We start from the raw sequence: 23,284 nt of genomic DNA on the forward strand, positions 1-23,284 counted from the left end.
GTTCCCCCAACTGAAGTTAATTGCTCTCAACAGTCCTGTGTGGAACAGCCATGGATTTTAGTTACGGTTGCTAAAATCATTTTCCTCATACAAACAGAAATCTTCATCTCTTTTCTGTTTCTGAGTAAATAGTACATACCAGCACTATTTTAAAATAACAAACTCTTGATTGAATAATAAAAACTACAGTTAAACACTAAAAAACTCTAAGCCATCTCCGTGGAGATGTTGCCTGTACAACGGCAAAGAGAATGACTGGGGTAGGCGGAGCCTAGGAGGGATCATGTGACCAGCTTTGCTGGGCTCTTTGCCATTTCCTGTTGGGGAAGAGAATATCCCACAAGTAAGGATGACGCCGTGGACCGGACACACCTATGTTGGAGAAAATATATATATAGATTTGATAGGCAAATAAATACATAAAAAATAACAAGTCTCTATTTCTGTTTAAATGGAGTGATAGCAAAAATGCTAAAAATGCTCTGGTATTTTGGACAAGTTTTTGTCTGGAAGTACCGGTAGTGAAAGGGTTAAAAGGACATTGACATTTGCCAGAAAAAAAAATCTACTGCTTATTCAAAATTCAGATTAAGTGCTATTGCGCTATTGTCTTAATAATATACATTTGTTGATAATGCAATTCTTCTGTATTAAATGGCCCTTTAAGGAAGCCTAGACATACACAAAAAACTCTTAGCAACACTCATGGCATTTAGCGCAGAACCATTTAGAAGGGTAAAAATAGTTCCGTTTTTACATGACTGGTAGTAGAGCCGTATGACATTCCAGGAGAAGAGGTAAAGAGAAATAAGTTACCAAGTAAAAACGTCTGGGCTTTTCCTATCGGTATGAAAATAAAGTTTAACTTGCTTGAAATAAAAGGGATCAATCCGATTTTTAAAAGACTTTTAAAAATGTATTTTATGCACAGATTTGCTTGTAGTGCAATTAGGGTTCCCACCTCAGCCATGTTTTCCTTGACACTTATGAGTTACACATGCTGCAGGGTGTGCAGGTACTATTCATGTGATATTCAGAAACACAATACATGTTCCGTCCGGCTAACCCTGCAGCATGTGTAACTCATAAGTGTCCAGGAAAACATGGCCGAGGTGGCAACCCTAAGTGCAATCCTTAAAGGGACACAAAACTCAAACTTTTTATGACATATTTCAAAGTGCAGCAGTTATAACTGTTAAAATATTTTGCATAAAAAAAGGTTGAGGGCTGATGTATACTATGCATATAAAAAGTGCTATAATGTTATTTTAACAAGAGTCTAAAACAGGGCTAAACAAATTTGCTCAAAATATTGCAGCCAGATACTTTTGGCCTTCCTGATGATAGACACCCATGGGTATTCTTTGGACCCTAATCCAGGGTGCACATGGCCTAATTTTAAGGCGCCAGTGGCTCCCTGGCACATGGGTTTGTCAAGCCTCAATCTAAAAGGAATTCCTATATCTAACTAACACTGCAATTAAAGGGACCACTAATTAAAGGGACAGTGTACTGTAATTATTTTCTCCACTTAAATGTGTTCCCAATTTTACCTGTTGCAGTGTATCAAATTATTTACAAAAAGCTCCTTTACCTTTGTCACTTCAATGAGTTGCTTTTGCCTGTTGTATCCCCACATATACTGAACGTAATCATTAAAGAAAAGCTATGTAAACAAGAATGTTTAAAAGTAATCACACTCCAAGAGGGGTTGTAACACACAGTTACTAGCGTTAAATTTTCCATTGTTCTCCGTAAATATTGGTCTTTGAGTAGAGTCAAAATTGAGATATAAGGAGGAGATTGTGTAAATAATTAGACAGATAAGATATATATATTCATATTCTCCTCCCCAGGACCTTTTTAGAAGGTGCACCACCCAGCTGATTTTATTGACCACATGGCTAATGGGTGTGTACATTTGGTAGTTTCTACTTTTCATTCCATCTGAATATCTGAAGTTTGAGGGAAAAAAAAAAAAGAAAAATACAAGCAAATTTCACTTCAGTGTTCAGCACCTCCATTTCTAACACAATTATCTTCCATACAGCCATTGGCTGTACACTCTAGTGACCTGTTTATAACTGTCCCTAATTGGCCACAGCAGATAAGGTAACAAGTTACAACATGGCAGCTCCCATTGCTTTATAGACACTAAAACGTTACACTTATATTGTCAATATTTAAACAGCTAATGAAACTTAAAAAAATTCATCTAAGTTAAACTCAGACTAATCTTTTCCTTGAATGCATCATTCTATCTAGCCTTTATTTAGTGTTTAATGTCCCTTTAACAGGCAATAAGTTAAATGTCAGTCAGTAAAAAGATACTATTGGTATAAATATCTTTATTATAATCAAAAAGGCTCATCCTGCATTAAAACATAACAAAGTCTTATGTACGGATTACTGAACGGCTCAAACAAGACAAAACCATCTTACCATTTCATCCAGTGCGTAGCGCAGCAGCCCATGTTCATACAGAATGAAGAACCTTCTCTGCCATTTCTGGATTCATTAGGAACATGAAAAGAAAAAGAAAAAAAATTGAGTTAGGTTGGTCACCAGCTATAATCTAAAATGCTTATAAAAAGAGACAGTAAACCCTTTGAGATTTTAATATAAAAGGTTTAGTTATGCATTATAAAACAACTTTGCAATATACCTCAGTTATAGCCAGGTGATCACTTGGCGTGAATAAAAGTGCATTTATTTGCACAGAGGCTCATCATGGGATCTCTTATGTGCACATCAGTTCCATAACTATACCGTAAGCTCCTTATTTATATGTAGATAACCCCTTCTTTTCACACTATTGTTTATATCTGTGCTAGTTCAAATTTTTAATTAAAAAAAAACAAAACTTTATTTTTCACACTTTTTGTTGCAGATTTAAGATTCTTATTTCATGATTAGGACTGCCAGCTGTTCTCCACAAAAACACTGGACAATCGGTTTGTGACTGGGCATGATGATTGTAAGTAGGTTTACTCAATACCCCCTTTAAAAGCTCTACCTTAGCCCACCCCACTCTTGATACGATTATGCCTATTTTTCAAACCTGAGCAATCATGTTACCCCGTGGCTGCCAGTAACATACAAATAAATAATTTTGCCTCTTTGGCTGACAGTAACATACATAAGCAGAAGTGATTTGACCCCCTAGACTGCCCTTGCTTCTTTCTGCTCTATATTTGTAATGTGTTGAGGAATAGGAGGCCTTTTAAAATGTAGCTAACACTCGGAGACTTAAAAACAAACAAAACACAAACTGGACATTTAAGTGCCCAGTATTTGAGAACAGCCTGCTAAAATACTGAACTTGCCAGTGGAATACTGGACACCTGGCAATCCTAGTCATGATATATACAGAATGTGATGGTATAGTTTGAACCTTCTGGGTCTCTCCTGAAATAAAGATATATAATATGTGGGGGTTTCTCACTGAACACCTACAGTGGGGCCTAAAGATAAGCAGCCTCTAAAAACTGCAGAACAGCTCAGCACAGGGGTGGAAATGGCTCAGCAGTTAAAAGGGATGTGAAATAAAATGTCATCATTCAGATAGAGAATGTGATTTTAAACAATGTTCTAATTTATTTCTATCATCAGCTTTTCTTTCTTCTTTTGGTATCTTTTGTTGAAAAGCAGAGGTGTGTGCTTAGGAGCCGGCCCATTTTTGGCACACTATATGGCAGCAGATTTTCAAGACTGTTATCCATTTGCAAGAGCACTAGATGGCCGCACTACTTCCTGCTATGTAGTGCCCCAGATGCCTACCTAGGTAACTCTTCAACAAAGAATATCATGGAACAAAGCAAATTTTATAACAGAAGTGAATTGGAACCTTTTATAATGGTTATGTTCTGTCTAAAGCACAAAATAACATTTTGGGTCTCATATCCCAAGTGGTGGGTGGGGTTTGGATATTGAAAAACAAATGCAGTAAACAATGTTATTTTGTTTTAAAGGGACATTTCACAATTCATAAAGAGCCGTCAATTTTAAACAACTTTTAAAAGGAATTATGTTAAATAATGTGATTCATTATATCCTATGTTGAAAATACCACCTAGGTAGGTTTAGGAGCAACAATGCATTACTGGGAGCTAGCTGCTGATTGGTGGTTGCACATATATGACTTGTTATTGGCTCATTGATATGCTCAGCTAGCCCTCAGTAGAGCACTGCTGCACTTCAAAGGATATCAAGAGAGTGAAGCCAATTTGATAATAGAAATACATTGGAAAGATGGTTAAAATCACATGCTCTATTTGAATCATGAAAGAAAAATGTTGAGTTTCATATCCCTTTAAAGATGTTTAGATGTGGCTGATTTTATAGAAACACAAAAGAAATGTTGTAATTACACAGTTTACTGTCCCTTTAATTATACATAGTAAAACAACTTTACAATATACTTAACACATTTTCCTGTAATTTAAAAGAGCCCCTGACAGGTTACTAAAGCCAAAACCTGCCAGATCTGTCCCTAAACTGCATTTTGTTATCTTATCATTTCTGCTGAAGCCAAAAATGGAAATCCAAACTGGCTGCTCCAAATAAAGAAAGCTGTGGGTAAAAGTTTGACCATTGAAGAAAAAAATTGCAGCAAACAAGGTGTTAATCTGTTCTAATACTGTTCAGAGTCTGACGATACGTTAATCTGTTAGAAGGCTGCAAAAAAAGTGTTTTTACAAAAGGTTTTTATGTCCCTTTAAAAGTGAATGGGGAGGAGAGGGGGGGGGGAGATCACTTTAATCACTTTGCTACCAGAGAGGGACAACTTCTATAGCAGCCAAGGAACAAAATATGCTGCATCACAAGTTGTTATGGTGATGAGACAAACGGATTATTGGAACATCTTGGTCCTTCATACAACAATAACAGAAGTATTACAAGCATGTGTATACAGTGTAGCTCCTAGCGCAATGATTCTTAAGATCCATTGCTCAGCTGTGCGCTTAACACTGAGCAGAGACGCAGAGCACATTATATAGTATAGATATATTAATAACAATGAAAATCTACTTGGCAAACAGCAGTAACATAGATCACCTAATATTACATAACATCAGGACGAAACAAACCTCTCTGAATACCGTTCACCAGAATCCTGACTATTGATAGGATGGAGACCGAATGTGAGAACTAGGGCCACAACTTAGAATTAACGGGATATTAAAATATTTCTGTTCTCTTTGATGCATCTAAAAATACATTTATTATATACACGCATAAAATCTGTGGGGTTAAAGGGATAGTAAAGTCCAAAATAGGGCATGCAATTTTAAACAACTTTCAAATTTACTTTTATCATCAAATTTGCTGTGTTCTCTAGGTATTCAAAACCTAGGTAGGCACATATACCAATTTCTAAGCCCTCAAAGGCTGCCTCTTATCGGAATGCATTTGACAGTTTTTCACAGCTAGATGGTGTTAGTTCATGTGTTTCATATAGATAACTGTGCTCATGCATGGAGTTATTTAAGAGTCTGCACTATTAGCCTGAAATGCCAGTCTGTCAAAAAATCTGAGATAAGGGGACAGTCTGCAGAAGCTTAGGTACAAGGCAATTACAAAAAGTAAAAAGTATATTTCTATAACAGTGTTGGTTATGCAAAACCGGGGAATGGTAAATAAAGAGGTTACCTATCTTTTTAAACAATAAGAATTTTGGTGTTTACTGTCCCTTTAATAAAAGGTTTATGTGCTGAATTAAACTATGGGTATGTACATCTCAGCCGGTAAGCGATCGGTCCCTAGGGACCAGCTTAGGCAGATTGTGATAGCTAGGGCCACACCTTAGAATTAACTGGATATTAAAATATTTCTGTTTTCTGTCTTGCATCTAAAAAGGAGATATCTCAATATATATTAACAATGGCTTTAATAAAATGCTGAATAAAACTATGGGTTTTGTACATATCAGCCAATGAGCTTTCAGTCCTTAGGGACAAACCGAATACACAGCAATTAAAGGGACATGAAACCCAAATTTTTTCTTTCACTATTCAGAAAGAACATACAATTGTAAACAACTTTCTAATATTATTCAATTTGATTTGTTATTTTGGCCTTCTTTGCTGAAAAGTATAGCTAGGTAGGCTTAGAAGCTGGGAGCTAGTTGCTGATTAGTGGCTGCACATTTATGCCTGTTGCCATTGGCTTATCGATGTATTCAGCTATCTCCCAGTAGTGCATTGCTGCTCCTTCAACAAAGGATACCATGAGAATGAAGCAAAATTGAGAATAGAAGTCAATTAGAAAGTTGTTTAAAATTGTATGCTCTATCTGAATCATGGAAGGAAATTTTGGGTTTCATGTCCCTTTGAATTACAACAGTAGTTTATGGGGGGGATGTTACATTTTTAATTTGACGCCACCTTTAAAATGTTTAAGGGAAAGAAACAAAATGTAATGCTTGTTGTAAGTCCTCTGGAGAGGTTGGAGTACCTCAATTGTATTTAAACTGAAATTTCTTTCTTATTGGATGCAATCATATTAACCCCTTAACCCAATCAGAGAGATAGAGATATAGATATATATATACACACACACATACATATATACACACATACATACACACACACAGAGAAAGTCCAGCACTCCCTTACAAGCTCTCAGCTAAGATTTAAAAGCAAAAATGGAAAGGTTAGTCACCGCATCTGGCCAAATGGGACAAGCTCAGGTACCACGTCAAGGTCCTTTCCAATACCTGAGACCCTAAAACAGCCACACAATGCAAGCTCTCAAATCCAAACAAATTGGGAACAAGGGAAGGGTGCACAGGCTTATGTAATCACCCTAGACATATACAAAACACGGATGGGGACTGCACTCATACCGGACCGGGTACACATCCCATGACCCTGCAACATGCTCAGCCCTGGGTGCTCACAGGAAGCTGTGCTGTCCCCAGAGGTCACAGGCAGTTAACCCCAGACAGATCTGGTGCAAGAACCATAGGGAAAATTACAAAAGCTGAGAGCTTGTAAGTGAGTGCTGGACTTTCTCTGTGTGTTGTATTAATATATATATCTGAGCTACAGGAAGCTCCAGCAGTCTGAGCTGTAAAGTTACAGCCGAGAGCTGTAGTTCATCTGCTGCATAAGACACCAGAGCACGAGCTACAGGAAGCTCCAGCAGTCTGAGCTGTAAAATTACAGCCGAGAGCTGTAGTTCATCTGCTGCATAAGACACCAGAGCACGATTAGTGCTCCGGTTACATATGAAGGAAGATGCCAGATTGTTACAGACTGAGATTGTGTGTGAACCCTACACTGCAGAAAAAAAATGAGGAGATGGAGGGATGGGAGCTACACTACAGAACAAGGGTTGAGGAGGATTACAGAAAAAAAATAAAATGGAAGCTTTTACAACCATTTGTGTCATGATTGCACAAGCAGTATGTAAATAATTTCAGTGAGAACCCCACAGTTTGTGAAAAAGTAAAAAAAAATATAAAAAAAAAATGTATATGATCACATTTGGCGATAAAATGGTGGCATTAAATATATACCGAAATGGGGCTAAATCAAAAGCTTGGGTTGTCTACTTAAAAAAAAAAAAATAGATAGTTTTGATATGTAAATAAAAAATGTTTTTAAAAAAGGCAAGTAAATTGGAAAGTTGTTTAAAATTGTATGCTCTCAGGGGAACGTCGAGAGGAAGATGAAGGGACTTAATTGGGAATTATTCAATTAAGAACTATTTTGTATCTACAAGATAGCTAAGCAGAGGGTTGAACATTGTTCTTGATTGGTAAAAGTAATAATCGGCTAGATGATAAGTTATATATACCAATATTCTTTTTTTTTTTTCTTTCTTTTCCTTTTCTTCTTTTCCTTGCGACTTAATTAGGATTAACTAATATTGTACTTAATTCTGGATCTAAATAATGTTTATGATTAAAATGTGTCTTGTATGACGTAAACAATTGTTTGAATGTAAAACAATGAACATTAATAAAAAAGAATATATAAAAAAAAAATTGTATGCTCTATCTGAAACCTTAAATATATATATATAGGTTTTAAGTCCCTTTTAAAAAGTATAACACAGAAAAACGTCAGGGCTGACGTGACAGAAATTTGGATCAGATTTTAAAAAGGGCAGGGTTTCTCATCACTTTAAATTTTAAAACTTTTCTTATGTGCATAGATATTTCTTTTAAAAAAAAAACACAACAGTAATACAATTTTAAATGGTTTTAATTTCATCATGCAGAAATGTGAACACGTAATTATTGCTTTATTTGAGCACGGTATAAAATTGCATGAGTTTGATTTCTCTTTAAATAATGATTTATAACTCACTACCCTCGTTAAAGGGCTAGCAATGTACAGAAACAGCACATTAGGCAGGACGCATACAAGAATCTTTACTATATTAAGGCTTTGATCCAGATAAAAACATTATGCTAATTCTTCATTACCCCAGGTCCTATTTATCCACTCGCCAGAACAGTCCTTGTAATTAAACAGGGGATGTCGCTTTCTGTAGACTAGCAAAATCGCGTACCTAAAACGTCTAAATTCCTGCTCTAAATTTAAGCAACATAACTAAATGTTTATTGGTATAACAAGGAAAATGACTAATATACAGGTAGCCCTCAGTTTACGCCGGGGTTAGGTTCCAGAAGGAATGGTTGTAAATCGAAACCGCTGTAAATTGAAACCCAGTTTATAATGTAAGTCAATGGGAAGTGAGGGAGATAGGTTCCAGGTCCCTCTCAAAATTGTCATAAGTAACACCTAATACATTATTTTTAAAGCTTTTAAATGAAGACTTTAAAAGCTAAACAGCATTATAAACCTAATAAAATAATCACACAACACAGACTATATAATTAAACTAAGTAAAATGAACAAAAACATTTGCTAAACAGCATTATAAACCTAATAAAATAATCACACAACACAGACTTCACTTGCATTTTTCTGCAAACAGTTCTTTCTATGCATTCCAATCTGTACTGATTTATAGACAGGAAGATATTGTTCCTTTGAAATCTGCTCAATAGCTCAGGTCTGGTTAAACTGATTAATTTCAGCTTGCTTGGCTTTGCTGCAAAACAAGCGGACATCTCCACCTACTGGCTATTTTAATAAATGCACTGCTTCTCAATGCTTTTCAATAGCAGTCACATGACTAGAAAAAAAGGTTGTTATTCTGAAACGGTGTAAATTGAACCGTTGTAAAACGAGGGCCACCTGTATAAGGTTTTAAAGAGCACATGCAAATTGTACTAAAAATGTTCTATCATAAAAAGCAGAAGTCAAACGTGTAAATAAAAAAAAAATATATATATATACACACAATTTTGTTTACATGAAAGAGGTCAAGTATAAGCTGTTTATTATTTTTGACTTGTGTCCCTTTAAATTTACTTTCATGAATCAGAGCAGGCAGCTTTTAGAAAATTTCCAATTTCATTCCATTATCAAATTGTGCGCAGTCTCTAAGGCACCAGCTTCTACTGAGCATGTGCAAGAGTATATCAGTCTGTGATTGGCTGATGGCTGTCACATGATGCAGGGGGCTAGCAAATTGAAGTACATTTTGAAGTTTGACAGAAATCTACTGATCATTTCTAATTCAGAGTAAGTGCTATTGCTTTGCGTTTTTATTACACCATTGTTGATTATGTAATTCTAAATGTTTCTTTCATGATTCAGATAGAGGATGCAATTTTAATAAACAACTTTCTAATTTACTTCATCAATTTTTATTCATTCTCTTGGTAACTTTTGTTGAAAAGCAAGTACATATGTTCAGAAGCCGGCCCATTTCTGGAGCACTATATGGCAGCAGTTTTGCAAGAATGTTCTCCATTTGCAAAAGCACTAGAGGGCAGCACTATTTCCTGCCATGTAATGCTGCAGATGCCTACCTAAAATGTAATAGAAGTAAACAATAGAAGTAAACAATAGAAGTAAACAATAGAAGTAAACAATAGAAGTAAACAATAGAAGTAAACAATAGAAGTAAACTGGAAAAACTAAAATTAAATGCTTTGTCCGAAACACAAAAGAACATTTTTGTATTTCAGTGCTTCTTTGGTAAAAACAAATATGTTAAATCAAATGGTATTTGGGTATCATGTCCCTTTAAAGGGACACTATACCCAATTTTTTTTCTTTCACAATTCAGATAGATAGAGCATGCAATTTTAAGCAACCATCTAATTTACTCCTATTAATTTTTCTTCGTTCTCTTGCTATCTTTATTTAAAAATCAAGAATGAGATGCATAGGAGCCGCCCTATTTTTGGTTGAGAACCTGGGTTATGCTTGCTTATTGGTGGGTAAAAGTCAGCCTCCAATAAGCAAGCACAATCCATGGTGCTGAACATAAAATCGTATTGCTGCTAAGATTTACATTCCTGCTTTTAAAATAAAGATAGCAAGAGAACAAAGAAAATTTGATAATAGGAGTCAATTAGAAAGTTGATTAAAATTTCATGCTCTATCTGAATCACGAAAGAAAAAAAAATCTGGTTTCCAGGATCTGTTGAGCACTGGTGTGAACACAGACAGCTTTCCACCAACTTTACAGTTCACACTACTCTGGTTTTTCAATGTCCATTTAAGGCAGCGTTTTTCAGGATGATTTATTCCCCCCCTGAAATTAAACTACATCAAGTTTCAGCTACAGTAGTTAAGCTGGAAGAGTTCACCTGTTCATAGCAAGGAGTTCAGATCACTAGCTGTTCCTTGAAGCTACTGGATCAAAAGATGTTTAACAAAAAAATCCATTAGTATAAAATAATCATCCTAAATCCTACAAACATTTAAAAAATATTGCAGAACAGTTAAATGGGACATTAAGCACTAAATACGTGTCATGCACCACCCTCAAATTATGGGTGCCACCATATTGGAAACCTAGGTTTCACCGCAGGTATCTGAAGGAGAGAGTTATTGCACGTGTAAATACACATCAGAACTGGAATGCAATGGAAGCTACATTTCAAAATGACATCACTCATGACTAGCGGGAGGCGGAGGATAAACAATGCTATGATTGTAAAATGTATTTAGTGTTTAACCCCTTCAGGAGACAAGATGTCACATGTTCATCACAGCAATCATATCCCTCCAAACTTGGCTGATTGGCTCCTGGGGGACAACCTGCATTGCTAAGTACGTCCCACAGTCGAATACACCAGAGGTTTTACAAGGAGGGGAGCAGGACGCCACATAATTAGGACGTTCCATGCCTTCCAAAAAAACCTTAAAAGGGACACTGAACCCCAATTTATTTTTTTCATGATTCAGTTAGAGAATGCAATTTTAAGCAACTTTCTAATTTACTCCTATTATCAATTTATTCATTCTCTTGCTATCTTTATTTGAAAAAGAAGCCATCTGAGCTAAGGTGCCAGACATTTTTTGGTTCAGCACCATGGACAGCACTTGTTTATTGGTGGGCGAATGTATCCACCAATCAGCAAGAACAACCCAGGTTGTTCACAAAAAATGGTCCGGCATCTAAACTTACATTCTTGCATTTCAAATAAAGATACCAAGAGAATGAAGAAAATTTGATAATAGGAGTAAATTAGAAAGTTGCTTAAAATTGCCTGCTCTGTCTGAATCATGAAAAAAAAATTGGGTTCAGTTTCCCTTTAACTGCCACTCACCTCTGTGACACTTTATCACAGTAATAAACTTTCTCTGTTCATATCAGTAAAGCTCAACTCCAGTCCTCAGAAGCCAGATCTAAGCCCATCTAAGGTTTTACTAATTTGAGGTGAATCAGTAATTGAGCAGTGGTCCCACCTAGGTAGGGAAATACTTAGATTCTGCCCTGTTAGTTGTTCTCAAGGGTAGAAATGAGAAGCACAGCTTTCTTTGATATGTCACGTTTACAATAGCTACATCAGGGGAAAAAATAATTAAGACCAATCCCTGGAGTACCCCTTGCCAATGCACACCACAGGTTGAGAAACTAGGTTATAGAGAACAAGAGATGAGTATGAAGAGATAAAAACCTGAAAGGTAGAGACAGAGATATATAGAGATATATAGATAAATTATGCTTACCTGATAATTTCCTTTTCTTCTGATGGAAAGAGAAATTATCAGGTAAGCATAATTTATGTTTTTCTTCTTAAATGGAAAGAGTCCACAGCTGCATTCATTACTTTTGGGAAAACAATACCCAAGCTATAGAGGACACTGAATGCCAAGACACAAGGGTACAATAGGCAGCCCATACTGAGGGCACCAGGCCTGAACCTCTACCCAATTAAAAAAAAACGCTTCGCCCGAAGTCGATAACATTTTTAAAAGGAAAAGCCCCAAGGACACTGACTCGCAGCTAGTCCAGAAGCTAAACTCGAGACCGCCAAATGGACTCGACTGAGCCAACAATCCTCCAGGAGACACCGTCGTCCAAAAGAAAGTCCCCCACCACTAATGAAGGGGACACCAGCCAAAACCCCCAAGGGGACGAGGTAAAGGAGAACTGAGGAAACTGAAAAAGGTCAACTAATTTAAAAAAGAACACTTACAAGAGTGAGCCCAGCTCAGAGAGACCCAAACGAGTCCAAACAGGAAAAGGAGGCCACGCCTATACCAAGTGTAACAGAACAGACTTCTCTCCAACATCCTGCAAGCACTGAATGCAACTGAAGAAGCAAAGTCCTCCCAGCGTCTGAACATAAAATACCAAAGTATTCAACCACAAAAAACGTGCAATAGACCCAGGCGAGAAAACCCCAGGTTGGAGAACACAGAGTCCATATCAGGACGACACAGAGGGCACTTGCGAGGAAGAAGCAGCAGTCAAGAAAGGAACAGACCGCAAAAGCCACCCCCAGACAGAGGGCACGCTCCAGGCAACCAAAGCCGCTGGACTTATACAGGTCCCTAAAAACAGGAACCCAAAACCTCAGCAAGTTGAAAGGAAATTCTATATCCTTGCAGACTGAGCTAACGGATAGACTCAACAAGGCTCATACATCCAGAGAAGACTGCGACCTGAACGCAGCGCCCTAGACCGCTCGGCCCTACTGACCTGTAGACCCACCCCCAGCTGGACCAACCCAGCCCCAGGGATCCAAAATAGGGGAACAGAAGAATCCCGAAACTGGTACAGGAACAAGCGTAAGGATAGCACAGCCATCCCCACAGAGTACAAGTACATCCTGACTCTGAAAACAGATGACAAAGCCATAGACCTAAGGATCTATCCAAATAAAGGCCCAACAATTCTGACTTGGAGCCAGCAAGACCCCAGGGGGAACAGATCCCACCTGTCTACCTCCCATCCAGGATAAGCTCCAAGAAAGGACTCCATCTTCATAGGGAGGAGAATATCCCCTAAAGAAAAGGGATGAGACCAGAAGGACAATAACTGTCCTCAAGGCCTGAAGCCACCGGCTAATAGGAAGATAAATCCCCAACATGAATGTCCTAGAAAAGGACCCCCCCAAGTAGCTTGCCAAGCAGAGAGACAGCCAACCCATTCGCCTGCAGAGCAGGGAATCCACAGGTTACACTGGCAAGCTGACCAAGGGAATGCAACCGTAAGGCGCACCAGAAAATGGACCTCCAGCGCCAGCAGCTGGGTATGAACCAACAACTCTTGAGACGCAAGTCACAAAGCTAACCCTAGACCACCTGGGCTGCTCTGTTGCAAAGAGTAATACATACTCCGAAAACCTGGCCACCATGACCAGGTCATATAGATGGAGCAAGGACATAGCCCAAGTTCCCACTACCGTTTAACACCCCGTCCAGCCCTGAGATCCAAGATTCCAAAACAACCCAAGACTGGGTCAGGAAAAAAGCCAAGCGAAGCCTCCGCAACCGGAAGTCTCAGGAAGAAAAACAGGTCCGGGAACCTAAAAGTTCAGGCAACCTTACCCTAGAACTAAACACCCCAACTAGCCAAAAAGCCAGACACAAGGGATATGAATGTATATCCAGAGAATCCGGATAGCACGAAGAACTCGAAAGCCCCGACCCAAGGAAGGAACCACCCCTAGCTAAAGTCCAATGCTCCAAGGAGCAAGGCTAGAAGTCTTATGAAGAGACATCTCAAAGGCCACAGGACAACATAAGGGATACCTCGAGGTCAAAAAACCCTTCTAGCAGGGCTAGACTCCCCATCACCTCTACACCAGCTGAGGAAACGGGAAAGAGAAAGGCGCTAAGCCTTTCCAGCTTTGGGAAACCCCAAACTAAGCAAAGTCCCCACAGGGATCAACCATCACCCGGAAATACAGATCCCTAAAAGGAGATCCACCCAGAAACAATGGAAGGAGACCCAAAGGTCTCATCACTTAAACAGACAGTACACGTCAAGAGTAAGAGCTGTATCTAGATACACTATAAATAGCGTATGCGCACACTTGCAAGGTGCCAAGAGTAGCAACTGGTTTCAAACTGAAAACCCTCCGCATGCTAGACAACCTATTCTGATACAAGCTGTTGGATCAAGCCCACAAGGGAAATCCAGAGCCCCAAAACCAAAGGCCAAACCGCTCAAATTGCTGCAATGGGGCGCTAAGCCCTCCAACCCTTCACCGCATAGGGGAGGAAAACACTAGGTTCTGATAATATCAGATGTCAGAGTGACGCAGCGGAAAAACTCCCCTGACCCGGTCATCTATGACTGAAGGCTGTAAGGACTTCAAGAATCCTTCCCGCCTTACGAACCCACAGGTCCTCTTGAATGCTTAGTTGAACATGAAAACCAAAAAGATAACCTGAGCACTCAGAGCTTCTACCGTACCAGCCGAGCAGAACAGCGCCACGTGGTCTAAACAGCCGCAAGACCGAACCCACCCAACAGGACCAGCCTGCACTCTGGGTCCTAACCGGCAAGCTGCATGAATTCTCCCTAATGGGGGGGGGGGGGGGGAAACAGACATTTTAACATAGGACTAACATGTCCAAAACAACTTTCGAAGAAGAACAAAGTATCGATCCCAGAAGGTTCCTGAAGGAAACCAAACTATATAAGACATCCCATCAGATTCAAATAAAATATAAGGCAACCTAGAGGTTAGCGCCCAAAAAGACACGGGACTACCCGCAGGACCAGCCAAATGGAGCCCTGTCTTCCAAAAAAACTGTGAAAGATCTCAAACAAATGACAATCACGAGATTACCTCATCCCCACATGTCTAATGAGGTGCACCATTCGAAATTAGACTGAAAATCCCTGTACCTGGTAACGATAGGGTCATTCAGTAACGATATGGTCATTCAATAACTGAAAAACATGTCTGAGCAATACGCGAAGGCGCGCAATACTGTAACGAAAGGCACAACACTCAGGAACAGTTGCACCCGAGGGGAACTGTAGAGGCCCTCCCCAAGGCGGAAGGCCCGGGACAATAGGGCAAGAGCACATTCTCAAATAAACGTCTGGACATACAATTGCCAACATTATGTGGAAGCGAAAACGTGCTGCAACCTCCGGGGGGGAACACGCCACCCTGCATGAAGGAATCAGAAACTGGGTTACCCGCATGTGTAGAAGTATGAACTGGTAGGGAACTCGCCTCTCGGAGGACAGGACCCCCAGAGGCGGATGGCTCAGCTGTCCCTTGATTCCCTGAGCCTGAGGAACAAGGCGCTCTAAAATGGCATAAGGAACAAAACTGGTTGACACGTGCCAACGAGGCCAGTCCGGATTCGTCACCAGACACAGAATCTGAAATCAAAATAGTCTCAGTATCAGAATCCTCCGTAACTGAATCTGAAATCAGTACAGTCTCAGCATCAGAATCCTCCAGAATTATTAGAGGATATATAAATATAAACCAAAAGTAGTAAGACAAAAACGGCACCTAACACCCACTATGACCAGACCCCTACGGACTAGAATGCGGAAATGGAAAATGGGACGTAACCACGCCCGACACAAGGTAAACCGTACAGTCCAAAAAAGCGCGCCAAACCAAAAGGCTGCGTCACTTCCAAAGGCCTCAATGTTCAACCACAAGCCCAGTAAACATTGCACATAAGCAGGTTGAATCGCATAACAAACATCATTATAAACCCGCCTGTTCAATAACCCCCCCCAGGAGATATTTACACTCAATTCCAAGATACTAAGAGAGACTTACTGAGACCCTTGTGATAAGATAGACCTGCAAGGTGGTAGCCTCGGGAAAACATTCACATAACCGTACATTTAGAAATAAAGTAAAATGAAACGATCTTACCGGAATCTATGCCGTGGAACAGGAACATGGCCTTTCAAGTGTGACGGATAATAGCATCGCTTCCACCATGGACTTGAGAGAATAAAGCAGGCAGCTGAGCAAAGTTAGACAACGCTGATTGCTTGAGGAGCCGTTAACATAAGTCGGGATAGTTTCGCAGAAAGAATCTCCCTGCATCTCCGGACTCTAACTTTCATCCAAGCCCTCACTGAGAGACTGACAGGACTACTTAAAACTCCTGTCCCATGCCGAAGAGTATTACCCTCCATAAGAGGCAAAAAGCAAAAATTAAAAATTCTGACACTTCTCTGCCAACCTCCTGGGACGAAAGGCAAATAATGACTGGGGGATGAGGGGAGTGGGAGGAGTATTTAAGCCTTTGGCTGGGGTGTCTTTGCCTCCTCCTGGTGTCCAGGTTCTTATTTCCCAAAAGTAATGAATGCAGCTGTGGACTCTTTCCATTTAAGAAGAAACTATATATAGATATATAGCTATATATCTCTATCTATAGATAGATATTTTTTATTCCACAAAGATCAACATTCTATCCTAGGAAGAAATGCTAAGGTGTACTAAAAGTGATTAATAACATCAAAAATTAGGCAGTCACTGATCTTATAATCAGTGCATTATTACGTTTCAGGGTCACTCACCCATTCATCAGACTTTCAAGGACACAGCAAGTGAAAGGAAACTTTTTTTTTTTAAAGCTATTTAAAGGGCCACTGTAAGTAAATATTTTCTATGCCTGTTACTAACTAACTACCCCAAATACGCTTTTTATCAATAGCATTTCATTAACATATCTCTACCGTATATCAGAAATCTTGTTTGCAAATTTAATTGTTTTCCAAACCCACTCCGTGTGTATCCTTTGCTCTGTACCAATCCGTTTACAATACCTAGGTTTCAAAATGGCGCTTTAAACACAAAGTTATTGGTTTAAGTATTTTGAACATGCAGTGCTGAAAATAGTGGGCAGGAAAGCGTGACATCATCGGCGAATAAAAGATTTAACTTTTAGAACGTTATGAAACTTCGTTTTGGAGAAAATATAGGTCAGTAGGTTTTAATTAATGTTTATTAACTTTAATATGTTAGTTGTTTAGCTTAAAAATTATAACAGAAAGTAATCCTTCATCGTTGCTTAAAGGGATAGTAAACCCCAAAATGTTCTTTTATGATTCAGATAGAACATAGAATTTTAAACAACCTAATTTAATTCTATTATCAAATTTTCTTCATTCTCTTGTTATTCATTGCTAAAGGGACAGCATTGCACTACTGACAAGGGATACTAAGAGAACGAAGCACATTTGAAAATAGAAGTGAATTTAAAAGCTTCTTAAAATGACACGCTCTATCTGAATCATACAAGTTTAATTTTGACTTTCCTATCCCTTTAATAGACCACCTTTGTGCAGTATGACAGTTTGCAGACTAGGTTAGTGCTTAAACGGTTTACGCAATGCATGAATAATTGCTGGAAACAATGCGTCTATGGCAGAGTTATGTGGGTTTGGCTGGTTCCTTGTTTGATGCATGTAGGCTAATCCACGAGTGGCTGAGTTTTATATTGGGTCGTCTCCTACATTTAATCTGGTATTAAAAGAGAACGTCAGAGACAAGACAAATAAAGATGAAATGTATAATGTTTTATTCTCAAAACCAGTGGGAACTGCTTTGCAAGTTGTTAAAACTTTAGAAATAACCCATTTGATGCTGAAGCAATTCTGCTTCATAACACAGATCTACGCAGGGCGGCACTTAGACTCAATGACTCCAGTGATTAAAAATGTAACACTGACATGCGGTAATGAAATGGATCTTTCTAAACATGTCTCTATAAACATCCTGCGCTGGGTAACAGGCAGCCTGGAGGAAGCGTGCGGCTCTCAGGCTTCCCTCAATCCATTTATCTCTGGCACTGGGGGCAGGTCACCAGAAGCCTCCTACGCAAATACCATTTTGGTACATAATAATGATTGCCCAAACTGTGCTGCATTGGTTCCAATAGTAAAATTACCAAACACCAACTCTCCGTCCACTACAATCTAAATCCAACCATAAACATGGAACATGTCAAAATTTGACTTTTCAGGTCCAGACTGAGCATGCAAATTTAAAGGGACACTTAAAAGGGACAGTCTAGTCAAAAATAAACTATTATGATTCAGATAGAGCAGGCAATTTTAAGCAACTTTCTAATTTACTCCTATAATCATATTTTCTTTGTTCTCTTGCTATCTTTAATTGAATGTAAGCTTAGGAGCCGGCCCATTTTTGGTTCAGCACCTGGGTAGCGCTTGCGGATTGGTGGCTACATTTAGATACCAATCAGAAAGTGCTACCCAGGTGCTAAACAAAAATGGGCCAGCTCCTATGCTTATATTTTTGCTTTTTCAAATAAAGATACCAAGAGAACGAAGAAAAATTAATAGGAGTAAATTAGAAAGTTGCTTAAAATTGCTGCTCTATCTGAATCATGAAAGTTTAATGTTGACTAGACTATCCCCTTAATACATTTCATGTGCCTCCCTCTAATTATGGGTGCCACCATTTTCAAACCTAGGTTACACTGCAGGTATCAGGAGAGTTGTGTTTGCACATGCGCAAACACAGGTGAGCGCTGGAATGGAGTGAAAGCTAGATTTCAACATGGAAGCACCAAATGACGCCATTAAACTGAATGTAGATCGCTCCCGCTACCAGACCAGAGTGGGAGCAAGCTACATTGTTTATTGGTGCGATTGGGCGCTCTGTGACTAGACAGCGTGCCCTTGATGGGCTTAGGAAAAAACAGACCTGCTCAGTAGAGCCAGGAGAGGAGTTCTGCAAAATTTAACTTCGTAATAAAATATCTCTGCAATACTATGTTGTATAAAGTTGGCGCTAAGTTAATGTTATATAATTCTGCACTATGTGCAGAATTATATAACATTATTTTGTAGGTTTACTGCCCATTTAAAAGGACAATTAAAGGGACAATTAAAGGGACACTCAATTCAAAATTAAACTTTAATGATTCAGATAGAGCATACAATTTTAAACAACTTTCCAATTTACTTCCATTAACAAAAAGTGCACAGTCTTTTTATATTTACACTGAGCAGGTGTAATAATTCACAGAATATATGTATATGCATTTGTGATTGGCTGGTGGCTGTCACATAGTACAGGAGGGGGGTAATAGAAAACACTGAAATTTGTCAGGGGGAAAAAAAAAAACATAATTTATGCTTACCTGATAAATTCCTTTCTCCTGTAGTGTAGTCAGTCCACGGGTCATCCATTACTTATGGGATATTAACTCCTCCCCAACAGGAAGTGCAAGAGGATCACCCAAGCAGAGCTGCTATATAGCTCCTCCCCTCTACGTCACACCCAGTCATTCGACCGAAAACCAAACGAGAAAGGAGAAACTATAGGGTGCAGTGGTGACTGGAGTATAATTTAAAATTTAGACCTGCCATAAAAAACAGGGCGGGCCGTGGACTGACTACACTACAGGAGAAAGGAATTTATCAGGTAAGCATAAATTATGTTTTCTCCTGTTAAGTGTAGTCAGTCCACGGGTCATCTATTACTTATGGGATACCAATACCAAAGCTAAAGTACACGGATGACGGGAGGGACAGGCAGGATCTTTATACGGAAGGAACCACTGCCTGAAGAACCTTTCTCCCAAAAACAGCCTCCGAAGAAGCAAAAGTGTCAAATTTGTAAAATTTGGAAAAAGTATGAAGAGAAGACCAAGTTGCAGCCTTGCAAATCTGTTCAACAGAGGCCTCATTCTTAAAGGCCCAAGTGGAAGCCACAGCTCTAGTAGAATGAGCTGTAATCCTTTCAGGAGGTTGCTGTCCAGCAGTCTCATAGGCTAAACGTATTATGCTACGAAGCCAAAAGGATAGAGAGGTAGCAGATGCTTTTTGACCTCTCCTCTGTCCAGAATAAAAACAGGGAAGAAGTTTGGCGAAAATCTTTAGTTGCCTGTAAATAAAATTTCAGGGCACGGACTACGTCTAGATTGTGCAGAAGTCGTTCCTTCTTTGAAGAAGGGTTAGGGCACAATGATGGAACAACAATCTCTTGATTGATATTCTTGTTAGTGACTACCTTAGGTAAGAACCCAGGTTTAGTACGCAGAACTACCTTATCTGAATGAAAAATCAGATAAGGAGAATCACAATGTAAGGCTGATAACTCAGAGACTCTACGAGCCGAGGAAATAGCCATTAAAAACAGAACTTTCCAAGATAACAGCTTGATATCAATGGAATGAAGGGGTTCAAACGGAACCCCCTGTAAAACGTTAAGAACTAAGTTTAAGCTCCACGGTGGAGCTACAGTCTTAAACACAGGCTTAATCCTAGCCAAAGCCTGACAAAAAGCCTGAACGTCTGGAACTTCTGACAGACGTTTGTGTAAAAGGATGGACAGAGCTGAGATCTGTCCCTTTAAGGAACTTGCAGATAAACCCTTTTCTAAACCTTCTTGTAGAAAAGACAATATCCTAGGAATCCTAACCTTACTCCATGAGTAACTCTTGGATTCGCACCAGTGTAAGTATTTACGCCATATCTTATGGTAAATCTTCCTGGTAACAGGTTTCCTAGCCTGTATTAAGGTATCAATTACTGACTCCGAAAATCCACGCTTTGATAAAATCAAGCGTTCAATTTTCATGCAGTCAGCTTCAGAGAAATTAGATTTTGATGTTTGAAAGGACCCTGAATTAGAAGGTCCTGTCTCAGAGGCAGAGACCAAGGTGGACAGGATGACATGTCCACTAGATCTGCATACCAGGTCTTGCGTGGCCACGCAGGCGCTATTAGAATCACCGATGCTTTCTCCTGTTTGATCCTGGCAATCAAACGAGGAAGCATCGGGAAGGGTGGAAACACATAAGCCATCCTGAAGGTCCAAGGTGCTGTCAAAGCATCTATCAGGACCGCTCCTGGGTCCCTGGACCTGGACCCGTAACAAGGAAGCTTGGCGTTCTGGCGAGACGCCATGAGATCCATATCTGGTTTGCCCCAACGTCGAAGTAATTGGGCAAAGACCTCCGGATGAAGTTCCCACTCCCCCGGATGAAAAGTCTGGCGACTTAGGAAATCCGCCTCCCAGTTCTCCACTCCTGGGATGTGGATCGCTGACAGGTGGCAAGAGTGAGACTCTGCCCAGCGAATTATCTTTGATACTTCCATCATCGCTAGGGAACTCCTTGTCCCTCCCTGATGGTTGATGTAAGCCACAGTCGTGATGTTGTCCGACTGAAACCTGATGAACCTCAGAGTTGCTAACTGAGGCCAAGCCAGAAGGGCATTGAGAACTGCTCTCAATTCCAGAATGTTTATTGGAAGGAGACTCTCCTCTTGAGTCCACGATCCCTGAGCCTTCAGGGAATTCCAGACAGCGCCCCAACCTAGTAGGCTGGCGTCTGTTGTTACAATTGTCCAGTCTGGCCTGCTGAAGGGCATCCCCCTGGACAGATGTGGCCGAGAAAGCCACCATAGAAGAGAATCTCTGGTCTCTTGATCCAGATTCAGCGTAGGGGACAAATCTGAGTAATCCCCTTTCTATTAGTTGGGTGCAAGAGAATGACTGGGTGTGACGTAGAGGGGAGGAGCTATATAGCAGCTCTGCTTGGGTGATCCTCTTGCACTTCCTGTTGGGGAGGAGTTAATATCCCATAAGTAATGGATGACCCGTGGACTGACTACACTTAACAGGAGAAAAAAAATCTACTACACATTTAAAGTTCTAAAAATTCTATTGCATTGTCTTTTTATCAAGCATTTGTTGATAATGAAAATCTACTTTATTTATTGGCAGAATTGCATAATTATCAAGTGCATAATACAAAAATTAAAAAAAAGACAATGCCATAACAAGTCTCTTAAAATTGCACGCTCTGTCTGAATCATAAACGTTTAAATGGACATAGATGAATTGCATCATTGAATAGAAATATATTTGCAATATACATGTATTGTCAAGAATGCTTCTTGAAACAGTCATCACTGTTTTAGTGTTAGCATTGTTCTCTGCATGTGCATGTTAAGCATAGCTAGATATGGTCACTGCACCCACATTTTAAATAATGCAGCTACTCTGAGCACCAGTGGAGCTTTTAGCATGTTGGCAATTAACAAACTGAGTTATTAGATGGTACAAGAACCTTAAAGAGAAATAAATTAGAAAGTTGTTTAAAATTGTATTCTCTATCTTAATCATGAAATACATGTTTTGAGTTTCATGTCCCTTTAAGCTCTCTGAGCAAGTGCTCTGTTTAAAATGCTGGTGCACGGTGCATACTTAAATACACATTTGAAACAGCTATAGCTTTTATGAGAAGCTTTTTTGCTAATACATGTATATTACAAAATGCTTCTATTAAAAAAAAAAAACTAAAATGCATCATTGTGGATTCCAGTTTTGGCTGGAATATCCCTTTAATTTTTACTTTAGTGACCCTTTAACACTATTACTCAGGATAGGCTCTCCCTATGTGCCACCCCTGTCAAATGCCACCTTGGCCCCATAGTCCTACCTGGTCCAATTATACAGCTTGCCCTGGTACATATGTAAGATTAAAAAGGGACATGAAAACCAATTTATTTCTAGAAATATTCAGATAGACTAAAGCACATAAATTTAAACAACTGTCCAATTTACTTCTATTATCAATTTTGCTTAATTCTCTTGTTAACTGTTGAAGAAACAGCAATACAACTCAGATAATTATGATTTTTCAACTACCCCTTGATAGGCTGAAATGCATTACTACAGGATCTATAAGTCTAACCCTACAACATGGCACACAGTGGTTGCTTGATTGGTGCAGCAAATCATTTACACCTCTCCCTACTGGAAACAGAAATGGAGAGAATATAAAACAAACACACTCAAGAGGCTTTATATTAGGCACAAGAGCAGCAATGCACTACTGGAAGCTAGCTGCTGATTGGTGACTACACACATGTCTCTTGTCTTTGGCTCACAGTAGTACAATGCTACTCCGAAGCTGATTTTTAACCCTTGCAAACAGTCTAAAAACATAGTTAAACACAGTTATATGGAATAATAAAATGC

At 39.3% G+C, this 23,284-nt stretch overlaps 1 protein-coding gene across 8 annotated transcripts in view; it reads right to left on the reverse strand.

Moving 5' to 3' along the window:
- Positions 1-23,284, reverse strand: part of MPRIP (myosin phosphatase Rho interacting protein) — a 384,980-nt gene that overhangs the window by 299,801 nt on the left and 61,895 nt on the right. For all 8 annotated transcript variants that reach the window (XM_053694605.1, XM_053694610.1, XM_053694609.1 and 5 more), the window contains exon 3: positions 2,443-2,508. In XM_053694605.1, coding sequence (XP_053550580.1) covers positions 2,443-2,508 — 66 coding nt within the window. The remainder of the gene's footprint in view (positions 1-2,442; positions 2,509-23,284) is intronic.

This window comes from Bombina bombina, chromosome 11 (assembly GCF_027579735.1).
Source record: "Bombina bombina isolate aBomBom1 chromosome 11, aBomBom1.pri, whole genome shotgun sequence".
Lineage (NCBI taxonomy): Eukaryota > Metazoa > Chordata > Amphibia > Anura > Bombinatoridae > Bombina > Bombina bombina.